Source organism: Nannospalax galili, unplaced genomic scaffold (assembly GCF_000622305.1).
Source record: "Nannospalax galili isolate Female #2095 unplaced genomic scaffold, S.galili_v1.0 scaffold1157, whole genome shotgun sequence".
In the NCBI taxonomy this organism is placed as follows: domain Eukaryota; kingdom Metazoa; phylum Chordata; class Mammalia; order Rodentia; family Spalacidae; genus Nannospalax; species Nannospalax galili.
Window position 1 is genome coordinate 691,716 of NW_008340118.1, and position 16,916 is coordinate 708,631.

The 16,916-nt window shown below is 51.2% G+C and overlaps 1 protein-coding gene across 2 annotated transcripts in view; it reads left to right on the plus strand.

Moving 5' to 3' along the window:
• Positions 1-16,916, plus strand: part of Rps6ka2 (ribosomal protein S6 kinase A2) — a 154,422-nt gene that overhangs the window by 111,882 nt on the left and 25,624 nt on the right. For both annotated transcript variants that reach the window (XM_029564520.1, XM_029564521.1), the window contains exons 12-13: positions 3,094-3,158; positions 10,805-10,907. In XM_029564520.1, coding sequence (XP_029420380.1) covers positions 3,094-3,158; positions 10,805-10,907 — 168 coding nt within the window. The remainder of the gene's footprint in view (positions 1-3,093; positions 3,159-10,804; positions 10,908-16,916) is intronic.

Consider the following 16,916-nt stretch of genomic DNA (forward strand, 5'->3'; position numbering starts at 1 on the left):
TGAAAATCTTTTCAGTAGATACTAGTTCTTAAGAATAGTTTAATGAGATCTAGAAGCCCACAATGGTTCTATTAGAGGACAGTGTTTAACTGTGAAGAAGACCTGGCTAAAAGGAGTCATAAAGAATCCCTTTCCAGGACAGTGTGGAGTCTTCACCCCTTATCTCCTGTAAGACCAAGTGGAGAAATCAAGTAGTGGGTCCACAGAGACTGGGTCTGGAGAAACATCCTCCAAGGTGTCTTCATATGGAAACAGCCCACAGTGGTCAAAATACGTGTAACTCAGTGTGACCAACAAAGACTGTGCCTGAACCCTGTCTGGTGGAGGATTTGCTACAGAATGGCAGCCTTAAGCAGAAGTGTACCAGACAGAAGAAGCTCTCACTCCTGTGCTCCTCCATTCTGAATGCCTGTCTGACTCCAGGGTCTTGTGACAGGTGATGAGCCGCAGGCGTCCTCCTGGAACAGAGGAGATTTGCAGAGTGTTTGGTCAAGATCCTGTAATGCAGCAACTCTGGCTCCAACATCAGCACAAACACATTCCCGTCCTCCCTGCCCGGAACTCTGCTCCTGCTGTCTGTCAAATGTGCACAGTCTAGAATAAAGCAGAGCCAGCTCCTACATAACCTATTTTAAGACATTTCAGGAGAGGCTAAGACTCACATCCAGATAATAGCCACGTTTGTTCTCTAAAGGTTGGCACAGGCTCTAAAGACTGAAGACCTGGGTGCAGAAGTCTCCCACTTTCATGTCTTCTCCTTGGGGACACTTAGAGTTTCTGAGCAATAATCAAAGTGTCAGATTCTAATTGCAACGGAAGAAAATAAAGGCAGGCAAGAGTGGCAGAGGATTCAGAACCAGCTTCTCAGCCGCGGCTCCACTGCATCTCCCTTGTCACTCTGTTCTGCAAGTGACATGTATGCAGAAGTTCTTCAAACACGGCACATCTCACTGGGCAAGTGCTTGTGCCGGGGGCCTGGGAAGCAGGCTCCTGCAGGTAGGCACCACTCATGGGGACCTAGAAGAGGTGTGAATCTGAGGCACTTGCTTCCTATTCTGTCACCGGGAACAAACAACTCTTCACTCTGGAGTTCTAGGCATCATCAAAGGAGTGCAGAGATGGTGATCCATAGGGCACAGCCTTGGAAAACAGATCATGGGTTCTAGAAGTTGCTTCAGCAGCATCAGAGCACCTATCAAGGAATGCTAAGTTCTGAGAACTTAGGTCTGTGATCAGGCATCTGGGCCTGCAGTTTAGGGCATAGCAAGGGAGATGGACATGTAGAGCCAAAAGAGACTCTGAGAGGAAAGAGCTAAATCAGACGTGGGGGTCAGGGTGGATTCCCAGAAGGTGGTACTGCAGCCAAGTTTGGCAGATTTGCCTTAACAACTCAGCTGGTATGGGCTGAGCAAGTCTACTCCGGCCTGAGTTCCTCATCTGTAAGAGGCCATTGTGTAGGCAACACACAGGAAGCACGTGTGTTATGTTGTATGTGTCAGAAAGGAGGAGCTGACATGCCAGCAGGTCCTCGTGGATAGTGGAACACCTGAGCCCTGCCCCTTCTCCTGGTTTCCTTGCTTGTGTGTTTTCCTGCCAAACAATGACAGATACCAAACAACAGAGTGTGGTATTGGGATGGCACCTCCTATGATGGGTCCAGTCGGGTCTTTACAAGCTGCCTGGGAGAGAGGGGAGGTGGTCCTGGGTGTCCACAGAGTCCGTTCCTGATGCTCTGACCACGTCGCTATGAACAGGGAGCAGAGCATCAGAAGGTCAGGGCATGAGCCATGGGGTACAGGTGTGTACCCCAGTGACACCAGCTGCCTGTGAGGAGGGGTCAGTCCCAACCTCACAGGCAGAGCAGTGGGACTTCAAGGTATGAGAGGTCCCCACAGCCTCTCAAGGTGCCCTCCCGCTGGTTTCATGGCACTCTGCTCACAGGCGACTACACAGAAGTCCTCTCTAGGTCTCCAGGAGCTTGTCTTGGCTGAGTGGACTCAGGAGGAAGGTGTGATTTGGAGAAGAGCCATTAGTGCCAGAAGAGGTTGGGGTGCAGTGTGAGGGATGGAGAGATGCATCCCCCATACCTGAGACCTGAGTTGGCAGGATGCCCAGGCTCAAGGCCTGCCTCCCTTTCTCCTGATTTTCTACCCAGTGGTTCCCAGCTGACTGAGACCAGCTTTGTCCCCGACTCCTAACAGGAGAACCTGGGCTCCTGGCTGCCTTGCCATTTTGGGCCTTAGGGCTTTGTTTTTAATTAATAGACCTTATTTTTAGAGCAACATTAAGTTTACAGAGAAATAGAACGAAAAGTACAGGAAGTCCCTTTGTCCCTCCCCAGCACTCCGCTCCTATGTTAACACTGTGAGTGCAGCGTGTTTGCTGGTGACTAATCACGCTGCTCCTCGTGGACCTCACCGTTCACTTCAGACCAGTTCCGGTCTCACAGCCCCCTTGTCCCTGTCTCCCGCCAGCCCCCACCCCTGTGCAGTGCAGGACTGGGGTTTTGATACAAGCAGCAAAGTAAGGGGAGAGGCTAGTTAGAAATAATGGGTAGACAAATCTGAGAGCTATAAACTGTCTCCGGGTGACTGTGAACCTTTGCTGCAGTCTGGGCTCTGTGTCCCAGCACTCAGTCCTTATCTCCATCTCCTTTTCCACATTCTCCCTTGGTGAACCCACAACAGCCTGGCCAGATGCTCTGCATTGTACCCCTGCCCTGCTGTGCTTTCTCTGTTCCTAGGAGCCTGCCTGATACTGCATTCTGGGTGTTACAAGTGTGGTCTATGGCCATGATAGCCTTGTGCCCCTCTGGGGCATCCTGGCACCCCCATACCTGGAGCAGGAAGTCTGGCTCACTGCCCCATCTTCTCCTTCCACTTCTGCCCCAGGCTGTGTCCATGTCACAAGTGTTGGGGTTGAATGGGGGTTCCTGGGCTGAGACATGGTGGGAGCAGGGCTCCTTCCCATAGGAAGACCATGTCAGGACCTGCCCTGGGTGCCCCCATCACCCACACTGCTGCATTAGAAAGTATCAGAGGTAGCACATGGCCTTGGACTTACACTGACAGGTGATCTCTGCTTTGTTGACAGGCGCTGGCATCGATGGAGTGGAGGAAATTAAGCGTCACCCATTCTTTGTTACCATAGACTGGAATGTAAGTTGCATGCCAAGGTCCCAGCCCTGTGTACACAGAGGGACACCACTATATATACACACACGGTGGGTGGAAACTGCTGCCGCTTGGTCAAGCTCATGTCCTCTGTCTCCCTGTCCACAAGTGCGCATGCTCAGGACCCTTGGCGTGACTGGCTCCCAGAGAGGCACAGATGATGGCCAGCACCCCTCGGCCCCAAGTCCTCTTTGTGCCCTGCCCATTGGGTTACACAGCCTCCTCTGCCTCGTACCTGCTCCAGCCACACTGACACTGGCTTCTCTTGAGTCACCAGCCCTGCTTGGAAGGTGATGCCAGCCTCCGACACACCAGTGACAGTTTGCAGGGCTGACTTGCATCTGAAAGCCCACTGGGCTTCCCTCCCCCAGGTAGTGCTTCCTGAGCAGAACAGCCTCGTACACAAGTGGGATTTCCTGTTCCTGAACTAAAATTAATCTCAGAAGATTTGTAACAATGCTGAAACATCAGGTTGAGTAAAGCTCAGTGGTAGCATGCTTGGCCAGCATTTGTGAGGCCCTGGCATCTCCAGCACTGGAAAAGGAAAAAGAGGGGCTGGAGAGATGGCTCAGTGGTCAAGAGCCCTGACTGCTCTTACAGAGGACCCGGGTTCAAGTCCCAGCACACACATGGTGGCTACCAACCGTCCTTAACTCCAGTTCCAGAGGAAGCCAAAGCCCTCTTCTGACCTCCGCGGCATTGCACGACATGCACTCACATACATGCAGGCGATACACTCGTACATGTAAAATAAAAATAATAAAATATTTTTTAAAAGGAAAAAGAAAAGGAGAACGAGAGAGAAAAAGGAAATTGAAATGCACTTTGCAGGTGTTACTTCTACTCTGCCCTCCTGTCCTTACTTACACCTTACCGGGTTTTGCACCTCCCAGAATCCAACACCCCCCCACCCCGGTCTTACTTCAGAGAACAACACAATAATTGTGTCCCTGAAACCACCCCTCCCAGACACTCCAGCCACTCCAGGCCTGAGCCCGTACGAACTGTGCGAGTCAGAGGAGTCTAAGCCCTGGCTCCGCAGTTCTGACTACAGAGCTTGTTTAGAAGAGGTGCCGTCTTCCAGATAAGGTCAGAGGGAAGCAGGTGGACTGTCAGGGTACCTGTGCTTCCCAGCAGGTAAAATCCCTGTTCAGAGAGCGGGGAGACACCAGGCTGTCCTCAGTGAAAAGCAAAAAAGACAGGACCTTGGGGAGGCAGAGCCACACCTCCTCTTGGAGCCTCCACTCAGCTCTCTGCTGACTTAAGCCCCTCAGCTCAGAAACAGACCTGTCATGGACAGTGGGCCTTGTGCTACAGAGCACCGGGCATCAAGCCAGCCCTCATGGGTAGCATCTCCTGCCTCCTGGAAGGGGACACATGTTGGTGATTACTGCCAGTGTATCATTTGCCTGTTTATTTACAGAAGCATGTATGGTCAGGTTCCGTGTTTCAGGAACTTTCTGGGCTGGGATGTAGCAGAGCCTTACCCTGGGGATCCGGGATGTCACTGGGAGAAAGAGGCTGTGAGCAGCGGAAGTGGAGCTGTGTCACAGGTGAAGGTTTTGTTGCAGAGGAAGCTGGGGACAGGGTGGAGGAAAGTGGGAGGCTGTAGAAGAGCCGCACCCTGGCCTGCCCCACTCCCTCCACGGCCGTCTTGCTGGACCTGTTTCCCATTTCTTCAGGCCTCACTTCATATCTTCTTTCTAGTCTTCTCTCCCATGTCTCCATCCCCATCACTGTAGGAAATCTGCCCGCTGACCACTCAGCAATGAGTGCCCTTCTGTCCTCTGTTCCCATGCTCATCAGTTTCCAGTGTGCCACACGATCCCCCTGGTTTGTGAGGAGTGTTTCTTTGTCGCCTGCCTGGGACTCCTGGCTTTGGGATATGTTCCAGGCCTCCAAACAGGCCTGGCAGGAGAGGCCTCAGAATACCTTTGAGTGAGAGAGGAGGGAAGGGGCGAGAAAGAATAGGGAGTGGGCGAGGAGTGAGGAGGAAAGTAAGTGAGGGGAGCGGGGTGAGGGGTGTGGGGAGCAGTAATGGGGGGGAAGGTCCCAGAAAGTCTCTGGCAGGACCAGAGTGGTGCCTGTGAAGGAACAGTTCCTTTCATTCCCTTTTCACTGACACACACACACACACACAAACAGAGGAAATTGCTGAGTCAAGGAGGGTGGTAGAGAGCTTCTGGGTAGGGAGAACTTGGGGTGGGTGTCCCAGGGGCTGCGTGTGGAACAAAAGGGAGGTCCCTAGCTGTGCACAAGGTGATGTCCCCCAGGTGACACCCTACCCAGAGGACCTGACCAAGGAGGACTTTGGTGGACAAAGGACACCCTAAGCAGGCAGTGGCCAGAAGGGCCTGTGAGTGACGAGGTGTCTGGAATTGGAGGCCTGGGGCTCTAGCTCTGTTTCTGCCGCTGTGATGAAATACCTTGACAAAGAGCTATAGGGGAGATAGGTTTATTGTGGCTCAGCTCCAGGTGACAGTCCATCCTTACAGGAGTTTGTGAGCATTGGTTACATCGTCTCCACAGTCAAGAGCAGAGAGAAATGATGGCAGGCATACTGCCCGCTGTGCTCAGCTTGAGCTTTCCACTGTCCAGAACCCTCTGCCTAAGAGGTGGCACTACTGCCAGTGGGCGGGGTCTTCCTACATCAATGAATTACAACAGTCCCCTACAGACGCCCTTCACTGAGACTTTCTCCCCAGGTGATGCTAGGCTGTCAAGTTGGCAAAGCTGATTCTAACTGGGGTAAGGCTAGGCTAGGGTGCGTGTGCTACAGAAGGCGGGGTCTGTAGGATCTGGGCAGAAGCTGCCACCCTTCCACAGCCATGTGCACTTTCCACAGACTATACCAGACTTGGAGCTGGCCTTGGCCTCTCTGTAGTTGGGAAGCAATGTTTTTTAGTGCAAATACAGGCACTGGATTCCTACACCGCGAAGGTTGTGTTTCTGCACAATTACTTTGAAAGTAATTCAAGCTAGAATAAAGTTAGGAAGTTTCTTTTGTTTCCCTTGACATTTGGTTTTATTTCATTTGGATTTTAGAGAGGCCCATCAGTCACTGGGACTAGGTATGTTTACTCTCACCCTGTCCTTGCCAGACGGTGCCCAGAAGAGCCTGGAGGGATGGCAACCTTGTTTTATCCAGTGCCCTGATGAATAAATTCTGCATGGTAGCGGAGCTCAGAAACAGGCCCTTGTATCAACTCATTTAGCCATAAGCAGTGTGCCACCTGTCTGGACCAGCAGAAGTGAGGTGTCCGCAGCATGGCGATGGGGAAGCAGCCCCATCCTGGAGGGCTTATATTTAGAATGTCTGATGCACTGAGGGGTCGTCCAGAGACAGCAGCAGTGTGAGCAAGCAATCCAAAGAGAACAGCAGCAGGAGGAAGGAGGCAGGTGGGAAGTAACTAGGAGAGGAAGTGGGGAGGAAGGAGATTCCCACCACAGACAACGGGCATGAACAAAGTCTTCAAAAGAACCACGTTCGGGCCCCAGGGGCCTTGATAGTCAGCATCGAGGCCTTGCATAACTGAGCTGACCTGTCCCTCTTTCTCAGCGTCCTTCCTCACACAAGTGGCCTGGGTGCTGCCCTTGTGTTTGTGGCCATGGTAGAGCCCTGTGTCTTTGTTGCAAACCTCACTACACATACACACACACAGACACACACAGACACACACACACACACACACACACGCATGCTTTAGACAGTTAGTGAATGTGTGTGCACCAGTCTGTTGGACTTAGTCACTCGCTTGATATCAGCAACTCAGAGTGAAAAAGGAGAATTCCCTGGCATCAGTTCCTGCCTGGGGACTTTATCCAGGCGCAGCCTCAGGATCCAGCTGAGAAAACATCAGTCTCTGTGTTGCTTTCTGTAACCCCAAACTGTCAGCAGATCTTTCTCCTTTTTTTAAACACCTGTCATCCCCCAGCTGTCCCCTGGGGGCTTTTCATTCTGATGGTGCAGAAGTTTAAGTCCCCGATGTTGGTGGGTGCAGGTGGAGGTGGCAGGTCCCTGGGGGTTTGCTGCCTTTCCACCTGCCCTCAGAGCCCAGCACATTAGCCCAGAGGCCAGCCCTCTGAAAGACCGCACTGCTTGCCTGGCTAAGTGAAAAATTACAAGTTAATTACAGAGCAGGAACCTCTTGGAGGGGATGATGGAGCCGGCAAATGTAAGCTGCGTTTACTTTTCCCTCATGACTGAGCAATGCTGGGAACATGGGATTAGCACCACCCCAAAATAAGCATAAAAGGTAATCACACAGGCCACACAAGCCAGTAAGCCAGTCCACATTGGCATCCAGCCCAGCCCAGCTTCTGCAAGCAGACCCAGGCGAGACAGGACTTGGGCGGGCAGAGAACAGTATTTCACCAGATGCTCCCAGGATGGGGATGCCTACTGATCTCCTGCTTCTAGATCATTGTCCAAAGTCGGGACCCTCAGCACAAACCACTCGGCAGGCATAGTCGTGGCTACTGCTCATTGTTAACATCAGTGACTCTTGTTGCTCTGTTTATATTTCAAACTCAGCACAGTATCATCTGTTTTTCAGTGAGGTGAGAAGTACTCCCAAGGGAAACTGAGGCACAGAGTTGTGGGTGAGAAGAATGGCCCAGGTGGCTCTGTGATTGGGCGTCATGTTGCTTTGTGCCTTTGGCTGTCCCTTGAACCAGCTGAAGCAGGTGGAGGGTAGAGGCTCACTGCAGATGGGGTGTGTCCAGTGTTTCACAGGCCTGGATTTCAGCCTAGCCTCCAACACATGCCCCTGTCTCCACTGCCACAGGAGGATTTCCACCCCTTCAGCAACAGGAGAGGTTGCCCTTTCAAGGCCCCCACAAGGACTCTGGCTGCAGTGCCCGCTGGCTTGGCACTTGTTAGGTCTGGATGTTTGGCAGCATTACTTGTGTTGGGTAAACTGTAGGCAGTGTTCCTCCTCAGAGAGTGACACAGCCCCTCCACAGTGCCAGGCTCCATCCCATCCTCTCGTCCCTCCTGTTCTGCTGCTGTTCCATGCCCGTGTGTCTGCATTGCTGTTCAGGAACGGTACATGTGCCCACTTTGCTCATCGGAGCAGATTGATTTTGAAACACCCGGAGCCAAAGTTGGGCATAAAGCAGATGTTAGGGTCTGTGGCCTCAAGCTAGAGCCAGTTTCCTGCTCTGTTGGCAGTGTCCGGTTTTGTTCTACGCTGTCCTTTGCTCACTTCCCCGAAGTCTCTCAGGCAGACGTGCCACCTGATGTTCCTGCTCAGCCTCTTCTGGGTGCTTGTGCGATGTGAAATCTGACTCAATGTCACTGCCAGACTGGTGTCATCTTGACACCCAGCGCAAATGAGATGATGCAAATGATGAGTTGAACCATGAGACCCCCTTCTCCTTCATGCCCCATCTTCAGGTGGGCATAGATTTCTCCAGACTCTCAGAGCAGGGAGTCGAGGTTGGCGTCTAGACATAATGCTGCTACCACCCCTCACATCAGCACATGAACAGTACTTTGCACTCGAAAGCAAAGGTACAGCCATTCTTTGTGAAAACCTCAAAGCCAACTAGGCTTGGGTACAGAGAGGAAGAAAGGGCATGTGTGCTAACAGCACATTAGCACCTTACAGAGTGTTTATACAGCAAGAGATAGAAGCTGAGCCACCCTGAAGAGGAGGAGGAGCATCCAGGTTACCCTGGCACAGAGCAACTGGCTGCAGAGGGCCCTGGGCTGCCACTGAGACCACAATGAAGCTTCAGCAACCTCAGACAGATGGCTGGCTGGCCACCAGTGGGTACATGAATAGTCAGCATGTGCCATGGAAGGTCCTGCCACAGGAAAGATGCTGTGTCTTCCCCCTCTCACCTTCCTGTGTATGGTCATGCCTGAACTTCATAGCTGGACCAGGTTTCCAAAAAGAAGATCAGGTAACAGAAGCATGCTGCCAGGGTGACTTACACAGCCAGTGTTCAAATGTGATATGTGACCATCTCCATCCCTGATCACTCGGTGGGATCCACTGGTGACTCCAGCACTGGGCCCTGAGGTGAATGGAGGGGAGAGGAGGGAACTGAGCATAATATGGGACAAAGCCTGGGATGTCCTGAGCAGAGGCTCAACAGCACAGCATCCAGTTGTCCTCTGCCCCCCTTTACCACTAATAATGCCCTCCACGCTGGGCTTCTCCCACAGCACCTCACGGTGATGTATCTGATTCCGGTGAATCCTTTTGCTTGAACCCCCTAAGCTGTTCTGGAGCAAAGCAGATAGAAGAATTAAGATGAAGAAAAGCATCCCCCAATCAGAATGGACGGTGATGAAGCTGTCCTTCCCTCCCTCCTCCCTTCCTCCCTCCCTTCCTTCCTTCCTTCTTTCCTTTTTTGAGACAGGGTCTCCCTGTAGTCCCACCTGGCTTGAGACTCATTGTGTAGACCAGGCTGGCCTCTGTCTCACAGAGGTCCTCCTGTCTCTGCCTTGAGTACTGGAACTAAAGGCGTGCACCCTGCACCTGGCTAAGCTGTGCTTTCCTGAGCAGCCTGAATTCTCAAAGCACCCATTTCCCTGTGAAATTCTGGTGTGTCCTAGATGTCCTGGGAGAGGTAACAGACCCACAGCCAGCTCTGCCCACATCAGTGCTCCCTGTAGGAGGAGGGGGTGCCAATGAAAGTGTGTGATCTGCCAACACTCACCCTGCTTCACAAAGCTGGCCAGGCAGTCACAGTGTCACGGGTGGGCCAAAAATGAGGAAGAACAGGGGAGAGAAGGGACAGTGGGCCAAGCCAGGGCTCATGGGCATCTTGGCTCTTGGAGTGGTGCTTTCTGTTGTGGGCTGTCCTGAAATGGGCGGGGTTTGAGAGGCTGTGGTGCACAAAGTGATTGGTGACTGTGTTCTCAGACACTGCCAGCGATCCTTCGTGGGGTCGGGGTGGGGGCTCCCCTTGGGAGGAGGCCCAAGCAGGGATGATTTTCTCAACCTCTATGAAGCTAGGCAGGCATAGGTGAGACCTCAGCCTTCCCAACACCAGGTCCCTATGGGCTGAGGGAGAAAGTGAAACGGTCCCTGTGGGCTCCAACTTGCCCAGTCAAAGCTGCCTCTTCTCACAATTGAGCGGCAGCCATATTGTGTTTGTTGTTTAGTTTGTAATGGAATTCTGTGTAAATCGAGTCTCCCTGATAAAGAGACAGGACTGACTCTGTCAGGGTGACGGAAGAGCTGTGTGAGTTCGGTGCTCTTGGCACATCGGTGGGTGTTTGCACAGTACCTCCACAGAGCTGAATGTGGGCCTCAAGCCCACAGCCCATCATCACTAGGGCAGGGAGGGGACAGCACATGTGGCCAACCTATAGGGTTTGACTTGGAGTTGGGAACCCTATGGTCAAAAATAAAATGGAAAATGGTTGCCTTAAAATGGACATGTAGCAGATCCCAAACCTTTATGCCTCAAACTATGCCCGTTGTATCTCATATGCAATGTATAGTTGCTGTATTACATGTTCTGTCTTCTATGTAACACAGTGGGATAAATTGACGATCTGCATGTGCGTACACGCACACCTGTGGGAAGTGTGAGGACACCTTCCCTCTGCCTCAGGCCTCCGTTCCCCCTGTTCTCACTAGACTGTTCTCAACACCCCATTCTCCTTGCAGAAGCTGTACCGGAAGGAAATCAAGCCACCCTTCAAGCCAGCAGTGGGCAGGCCTGAGGACACCTTCCACTTTGACCCCGAGTTCACAGCAAGGACACCCACAGGTGTGTGCCAGTTCTCCCCAACTGGGCTGATCTCATGTGACCCCTGAGGATAGATTGGGAGGGGCCAGAGAGCCCAAGTGAAGGAGGCTTCTGTAGGAAATCACCTCCTGTCCCATTTGGTCTTCCCGAGTTCTCACTTAGCAGTAAGGCTTCATGGGCAGAACCAGTCCTGCAGGCCTTCACATGGCGTCCTTCACATGGCATCTTCACATGACATCCTTCACATGATGACATCCTTCACATGGCATCTTCACGATGTCCTTCACATGAAGACATCCTTCACATGGCATCTTCACATGACATCCTTCACATGACAACATCCTTCACATGGCGTCCTTCACATGACATCCTTCACATGACAACATCCTTCACGTGGCGTCCTTCACATGACATCCTTTACATGACAACATCCTTCACGTGGCGTCCTTCACATGACATCCTTCACATGACAACATCCTTCACATGGCGTCCTTCACATGACATCCTTCACATGACAACATCCTTCACGTGGCGTCCTTCACATGACATCCTTCACATGACAACATCCTTCACGTGGCGTCCTTCACATGGCATCTTCACATGACATCCTTCACATGATGACGTCCTTCACATGGCGTCCTTCACATGAAGACATCCTTCACATGGTGTCCTTCACATGACGCCCTTCACGTGATGATGTCCTTTACATGACAATGTCCTTCACATGGCGTCCTTCACATGGTGTCCTTCACATGACACCCTTCACATGATGATGTCCTTTACATGACGATGTCCTTCACATGACAGTGTCCTTCACATGACGTCCTTCACATGATGTCCTTCACAGTTCTTTGGACTCCCACCTTGTTATGAGATGACAGGCAGTGACAGTCCTCTCCAGGACATTCAAACAAGGGCCAGAAAGGAAACAAGTGATTCAGTTCTCTTATTTGTGGGAGAAGGTGGCTGTCCTTGGACTTATGAACCATGTGTATCATTCCAGTGAAAGCTAGGGGCCTGTTTACAAGATGAAGTGCTGACAGATCCCCACGCAGGAAGATGGCACAGAAACTCAGCTTTATGGTGTGTCTGACATCTCATGGGGTCTGTGAAGTTCCCTCAAAACTGGTCAGCTCTCTGAACGTTGGCATTCCAGCTTACTTTTTCTGTGTACTGTAATTATCTTAGGCTCCCGTAACAGAACAGCACTGGGAGGACGGCATAACAAGAGACATTTACTGTCTCACCATTCTGGAGATTGGGTTCGAGGTCAAGTCACTTCAGGTCTGTTCCTGGAGACCTGGCTTCCAGATGGCCCTTCACTGTGTTCCTTGCATGGCTTTTCTTCTATGTATGGGAAGAGCTGCAAATACTGGTGTCCCTTCCTTTTACTGTGAGGACACCAGTCCTCTAGGGTTAGAGCCCCTCCCTCACCTTGTTGAACCTTAATTGCTCTCACAAGGCCTGTGCCTGCAAACCCAGCCCACTGTGGGTAGGATAGTGTTGGCCACTGCAGTGATGGTGTGGTGATGTGAAGAGCCCAAGCCCCCTGGGGATCAAGTTCAGCCAGCTAGTGTTTGTGGGGTTGCTGATAGATGTAGGGGTTCACTGGTCTTGTAGCTTTTGATTCTGAAATGTTGTATGTAGACAGCTAATCATCAAACAAATAGATTGCCAACTGGAACTGGAACTGGAATAGAGATTCCGCCCAGGACCCCCTGGGTTCAGGCTGCTGGAGAAATGCCTGTATCCACACCCTGCCAGGGCTAGAAGATGAGCACGCCCTGTGTGAAGGCCAGGACAACAGGGCTGTGAGGCTTGCAGGGTAACATCCTTGGACCTGGGTCAGCTCCTGCTTCAAGCAGCGTGACATGAAGAACAGTGCAGTGGCGGCCTGCGCTCAGGGGACCGACCCACAGTCACAATGCAGATGCTCCCACTTACCTCTGGGTCCCAGTCTCCCCAGGGAGAACCAAAACACCAGTCAGCAGCAAGCAATGACTAGGTATTGTCTTTGAAGTTGGGGGTTGCCACTGCTGCATGTTAACTGTGCTGCCTAGGAGAGGGGAACGTGTACAGTACATGTACACGTATATATACAGTCTCACTAACAGCATGAACTCGTCCATAGCAGAGGGGATAACTGCTTAGCTGCTGAGGTTGGGAATTTAGAGCCTGGGGGCCACCTGAGGGCTCATTTATCCTCCTGCACCTGACTGAAGGGTGAGAGACCATGAAAGCAATTCGCTCCAAATTGGAGCAGACTGTATGGAGCAGACTGCCCTGGAGACTCTGGGCATTGCTGGGAGGGGCAGCATGACCACAAGTCTCCATCATGTGAGGTTCTGGGTTTAAAATGCCCAAGGGAAACTGAGCTGTGCTGCTGGGTGTGAAGATGCTGATGCAGATGGCTCCAGAGGATGCACATGTGTGTGTTCCATAGAGTTTGGGAGGAGATGCTGAAGCAGGCAGCTCCAGATGATGCACACACATGTGCACATGTGTGCTTTCTGTAGTCTATAGAGTTTAAACTCCAGCCTGTCTGGCCATTGTGGCCATAAATCAACCTATAAGCCTCATGTGCACATAGGGAATTCGGTTTTATTTTAATGTTAGACTGAAGCCAAGCCAACACAGCGCATTCCGACCTGTGATGGCTCATGTAACTCCTTACTGTTTTGAGTTGTCACAACACCTACAATTAATTGATCCTCTGAGCGGTTTGTCTTTGGGGGACAGTCATTGAAGCACTGAAAATGTAGAGGAGTCGCTCTGATTTTTGCAAAGGGGAAGGTTTTCCCAGCAGGGAGCTGAGCACTCCATTAGGTTAAAGAGCAGCCCTAGGGATGTGACTCTGAAACGCCAATGATCTAGGTACTCTGTGCGCATTTCTACGGAAGATTCCATCTCGATGAAAGTGCAGCCAGCTAGTTATGACCACATGTCAGCTGCTTGGTGGAGTGTGCCCGTCTGAGGTTTGAAAACCCATCCCACTGACCAGAAAACTCTCAAAAATTGTTTGTTACTGCTTTTAAAGTTCCTTTCTCTTATTTTTTTTTTCTCTTCTGTCATACTATGCTGGCATTCAACATCACTTAAAAGAGTATAAAACATTCTAAGTTCAATTTCTACCACTGCAATTTACTATCTAGACTCAAAAATCCAATGTCAGTTGTTCAGGCTCTTTATAAAGATCCTTTGTGTTTGGCAGATGGACTGCACTTTCACTGCCCTCTTAGCTGTATGCAGGGAGTTGCGGAGTCTGTTGACTAGCAGATGGCACTTACTTGATCTGCATCACACACACACACACACACACACACACACACACGCACGCACACACATATGCAAGCTCCCTCAGTGCAGTATAAACAAATCCTGATCTATACACTAACCACTGCAAAGCTCAGCGAATTTGTAGAACAGCTCAAGGTCTCAGGCCTAAAGTCCTAGGCGGGCAGTGAAGCGTTGTGAGCCTTACAGATCAATAGATGACTGTCAGGCTGCTGGTGCAGTCTTTCAGTGCAGGATGAGGTAGCCCAGGGGCTTTAGAGAAGGCAGGAAGGTGGGCCTTACAGCAGGAATCCTGTGCAGGGCAAAGAAAGCCAAAACCCCAGGTGTCAGGCAGAGCAGGTGCCTGTCTGTCCTTAGGGCCTGTGTAGGGAACAGGTCTGCGGACCAGCTTCGTGACCCACTCACAGCGCACAACTTCACATTTCAAAAGCAGCTCTGATGCCCCTTGTCTTCAAATAAACTTCTCCAGTCTAGCACGTTGGGAGTTTATTTACAGTCAGCCCCGGTCACATCAATTCAAGGGTCACAAGAGCACTTGTCTACCTAGGTGACTGTGAAGCTCCTTGGCAAGGCAGGGAGTCCTGGGCCTGGTCCCTTATGTCCAAGTGGCCGAAGGTGAGCCACTGTACAGCAAACACCCTGCTGTGTGAGCCACTGTGCAGCAAGCACCCTGCAATGGGCTGGCATGTCTGTCCCCAGGAAAGCACAGGGTGGGATGCATGGCCCTCCACCTGCCTACAGTTAGACCCTATCTTGGACCAGAGAAATGCTCAGCTCATTGGCCCTGCCCCTAGACTGCAAAACAGATGTCCTCCCGGCCCTGCTGTCGAAGTAGAACGTCAAGGAACCAAGGCTGCCTCTCCTTGGCTGGCGCTCCTCCGTCCCACACTCCAAAGTGAAGGAACCAGAAGGGGAGGGGAGGTTCCTGAGGAAAGGCAGAAGCTTCCAGCCCCTTCAGGGTAAATAACTCCAGAATATGCAAATGCACACAGATGCGTAAGGGCAGTTTAACGCAGTATATTTCTTTAAACTGTTCCATATACTTGGAAGAAACAATCTAGGCATGCATTTTATGTTTTACATGTTTGTTGATTTGCATATTATCATGTAGTAGGATTTGTACTACAGCTTCATATACTTCTAATATAGAAATATAGACTTAGAAATCTAGATTCTTACTCGGAATGTGCGTGTTCTCCATAGTTTCCAACTTCCTTTCTCCCTTTCTTTCTTTTTCTGTCTTTCATCCTTCTTTTTCTTTTGTTTTTGTGTTTGTTTTATTGTTTTGTCTCTTTTTTTGAGACAGCAATTTGTCATGTAGTTTGGGCTGAACAAGAACCTGTGCTCCTCCTGCCTCAGCCTCACTGGTGCTGGGATAAAGGTGAGCCACTGTGCAGCAAGCACCCTGCTGTGTGAGCCACTGTGCGCAAGCACTCTGACAGGACTGCGCCATCCACCCCAGCTGGGTTTTTGTCATTGTTGTTTGTCGGGTCCTTGTTGTTATGCTACTGTGTCTGGCCATGGCTGTATCACATCTGGTTGTCACAGTCTTCATATAATGACTACCCAGGGGCTAGGGGAGTGGCTCAGTTAGTGGCAAGCACAAGGACTGAGTTCAGATCCCCAGAACCCCCCAAAAAGCCCAGCACAGGGCAGGTGAGATGGCTCCGTGGTAAGGACTTGCTGTGCAAGCCTGATGACTTGAGTTTGATCCCTAGAACCCACAAAAAGCTGGATGCAGTAGGTGGCACCTGTGACCCCAGCAGTGAAAGGAGCACAGACAGGAGACTTGCCAAGAAGCTGGTGGGCCCAGGGCCTTAGCTGCTTTTCTGTTGCTGTGCTGAAATCCCCTGAGAAAAGCAGCTCAAGGGAGGAAGGACTGGTTTTGCTCACAGTGTCAGGGGATGCAGTCCATCACAGCAGCAAAGGCTGGCAGTGTGAGGCCAGCCGTCCCGTCACACCTCCATCTGGAGCACAGAGAGCCAGGCTGTAAACCTCAGAGTATTCTCCCAGTGGCAGATTTCCTCCAGCCAAGCTCCACCTCATAAAGGTTCCGTAGCTTTCCCCAACAGCACCACAGGAGAAGTGTTCAAACACATGAGCCTGTGCAGGGTGGCATTTCACATTCACACCATAACAGCCAGCTCTCCTGGAGTACTCAGCAGTAGAAACAAGAGAGACACAGCCTGAGGTGAGAACCGACTCCTGAAAGTTGTCCTCTGACCTCTACATATGCGCCATAGTATACACAACACACACACACACACACACACTACATCATAAACACAAATATATATGTATATATATTATGTATATAAAATAAGCCAGGTACCGTGCTTCAGATCTATAATCCCAGCACTGAGGTAGTGAGACAGGTGACTACCTGGAGCTCTGCAGCCAGCCAGCTTTGCCAAGTCAGTTCAGTGAGAGACCCCATCTCAAAATACAAGGTGGAGAGTGATTTAAGGAGGCACCTGATGTTTACCACTGGCCTCCACATGAACATGCATACACATGTATGTATACTTGCATATACACATGTACACATAAACACACAACCCCCCCCAAAACCCCACATCTACAGTATCTTAGTTTGTTTCTTCGTTGCTGTGACAAAACACTCTGACCACTACCAACTTGGGGAGGAAAGGGTTTATTCAGCTTACATCTCCCAGGTCGCAGTTCATCAGGGAGCCCAAGGTAGGAACTCAGGGCAGGAACCTGGAGGCAGGAGCT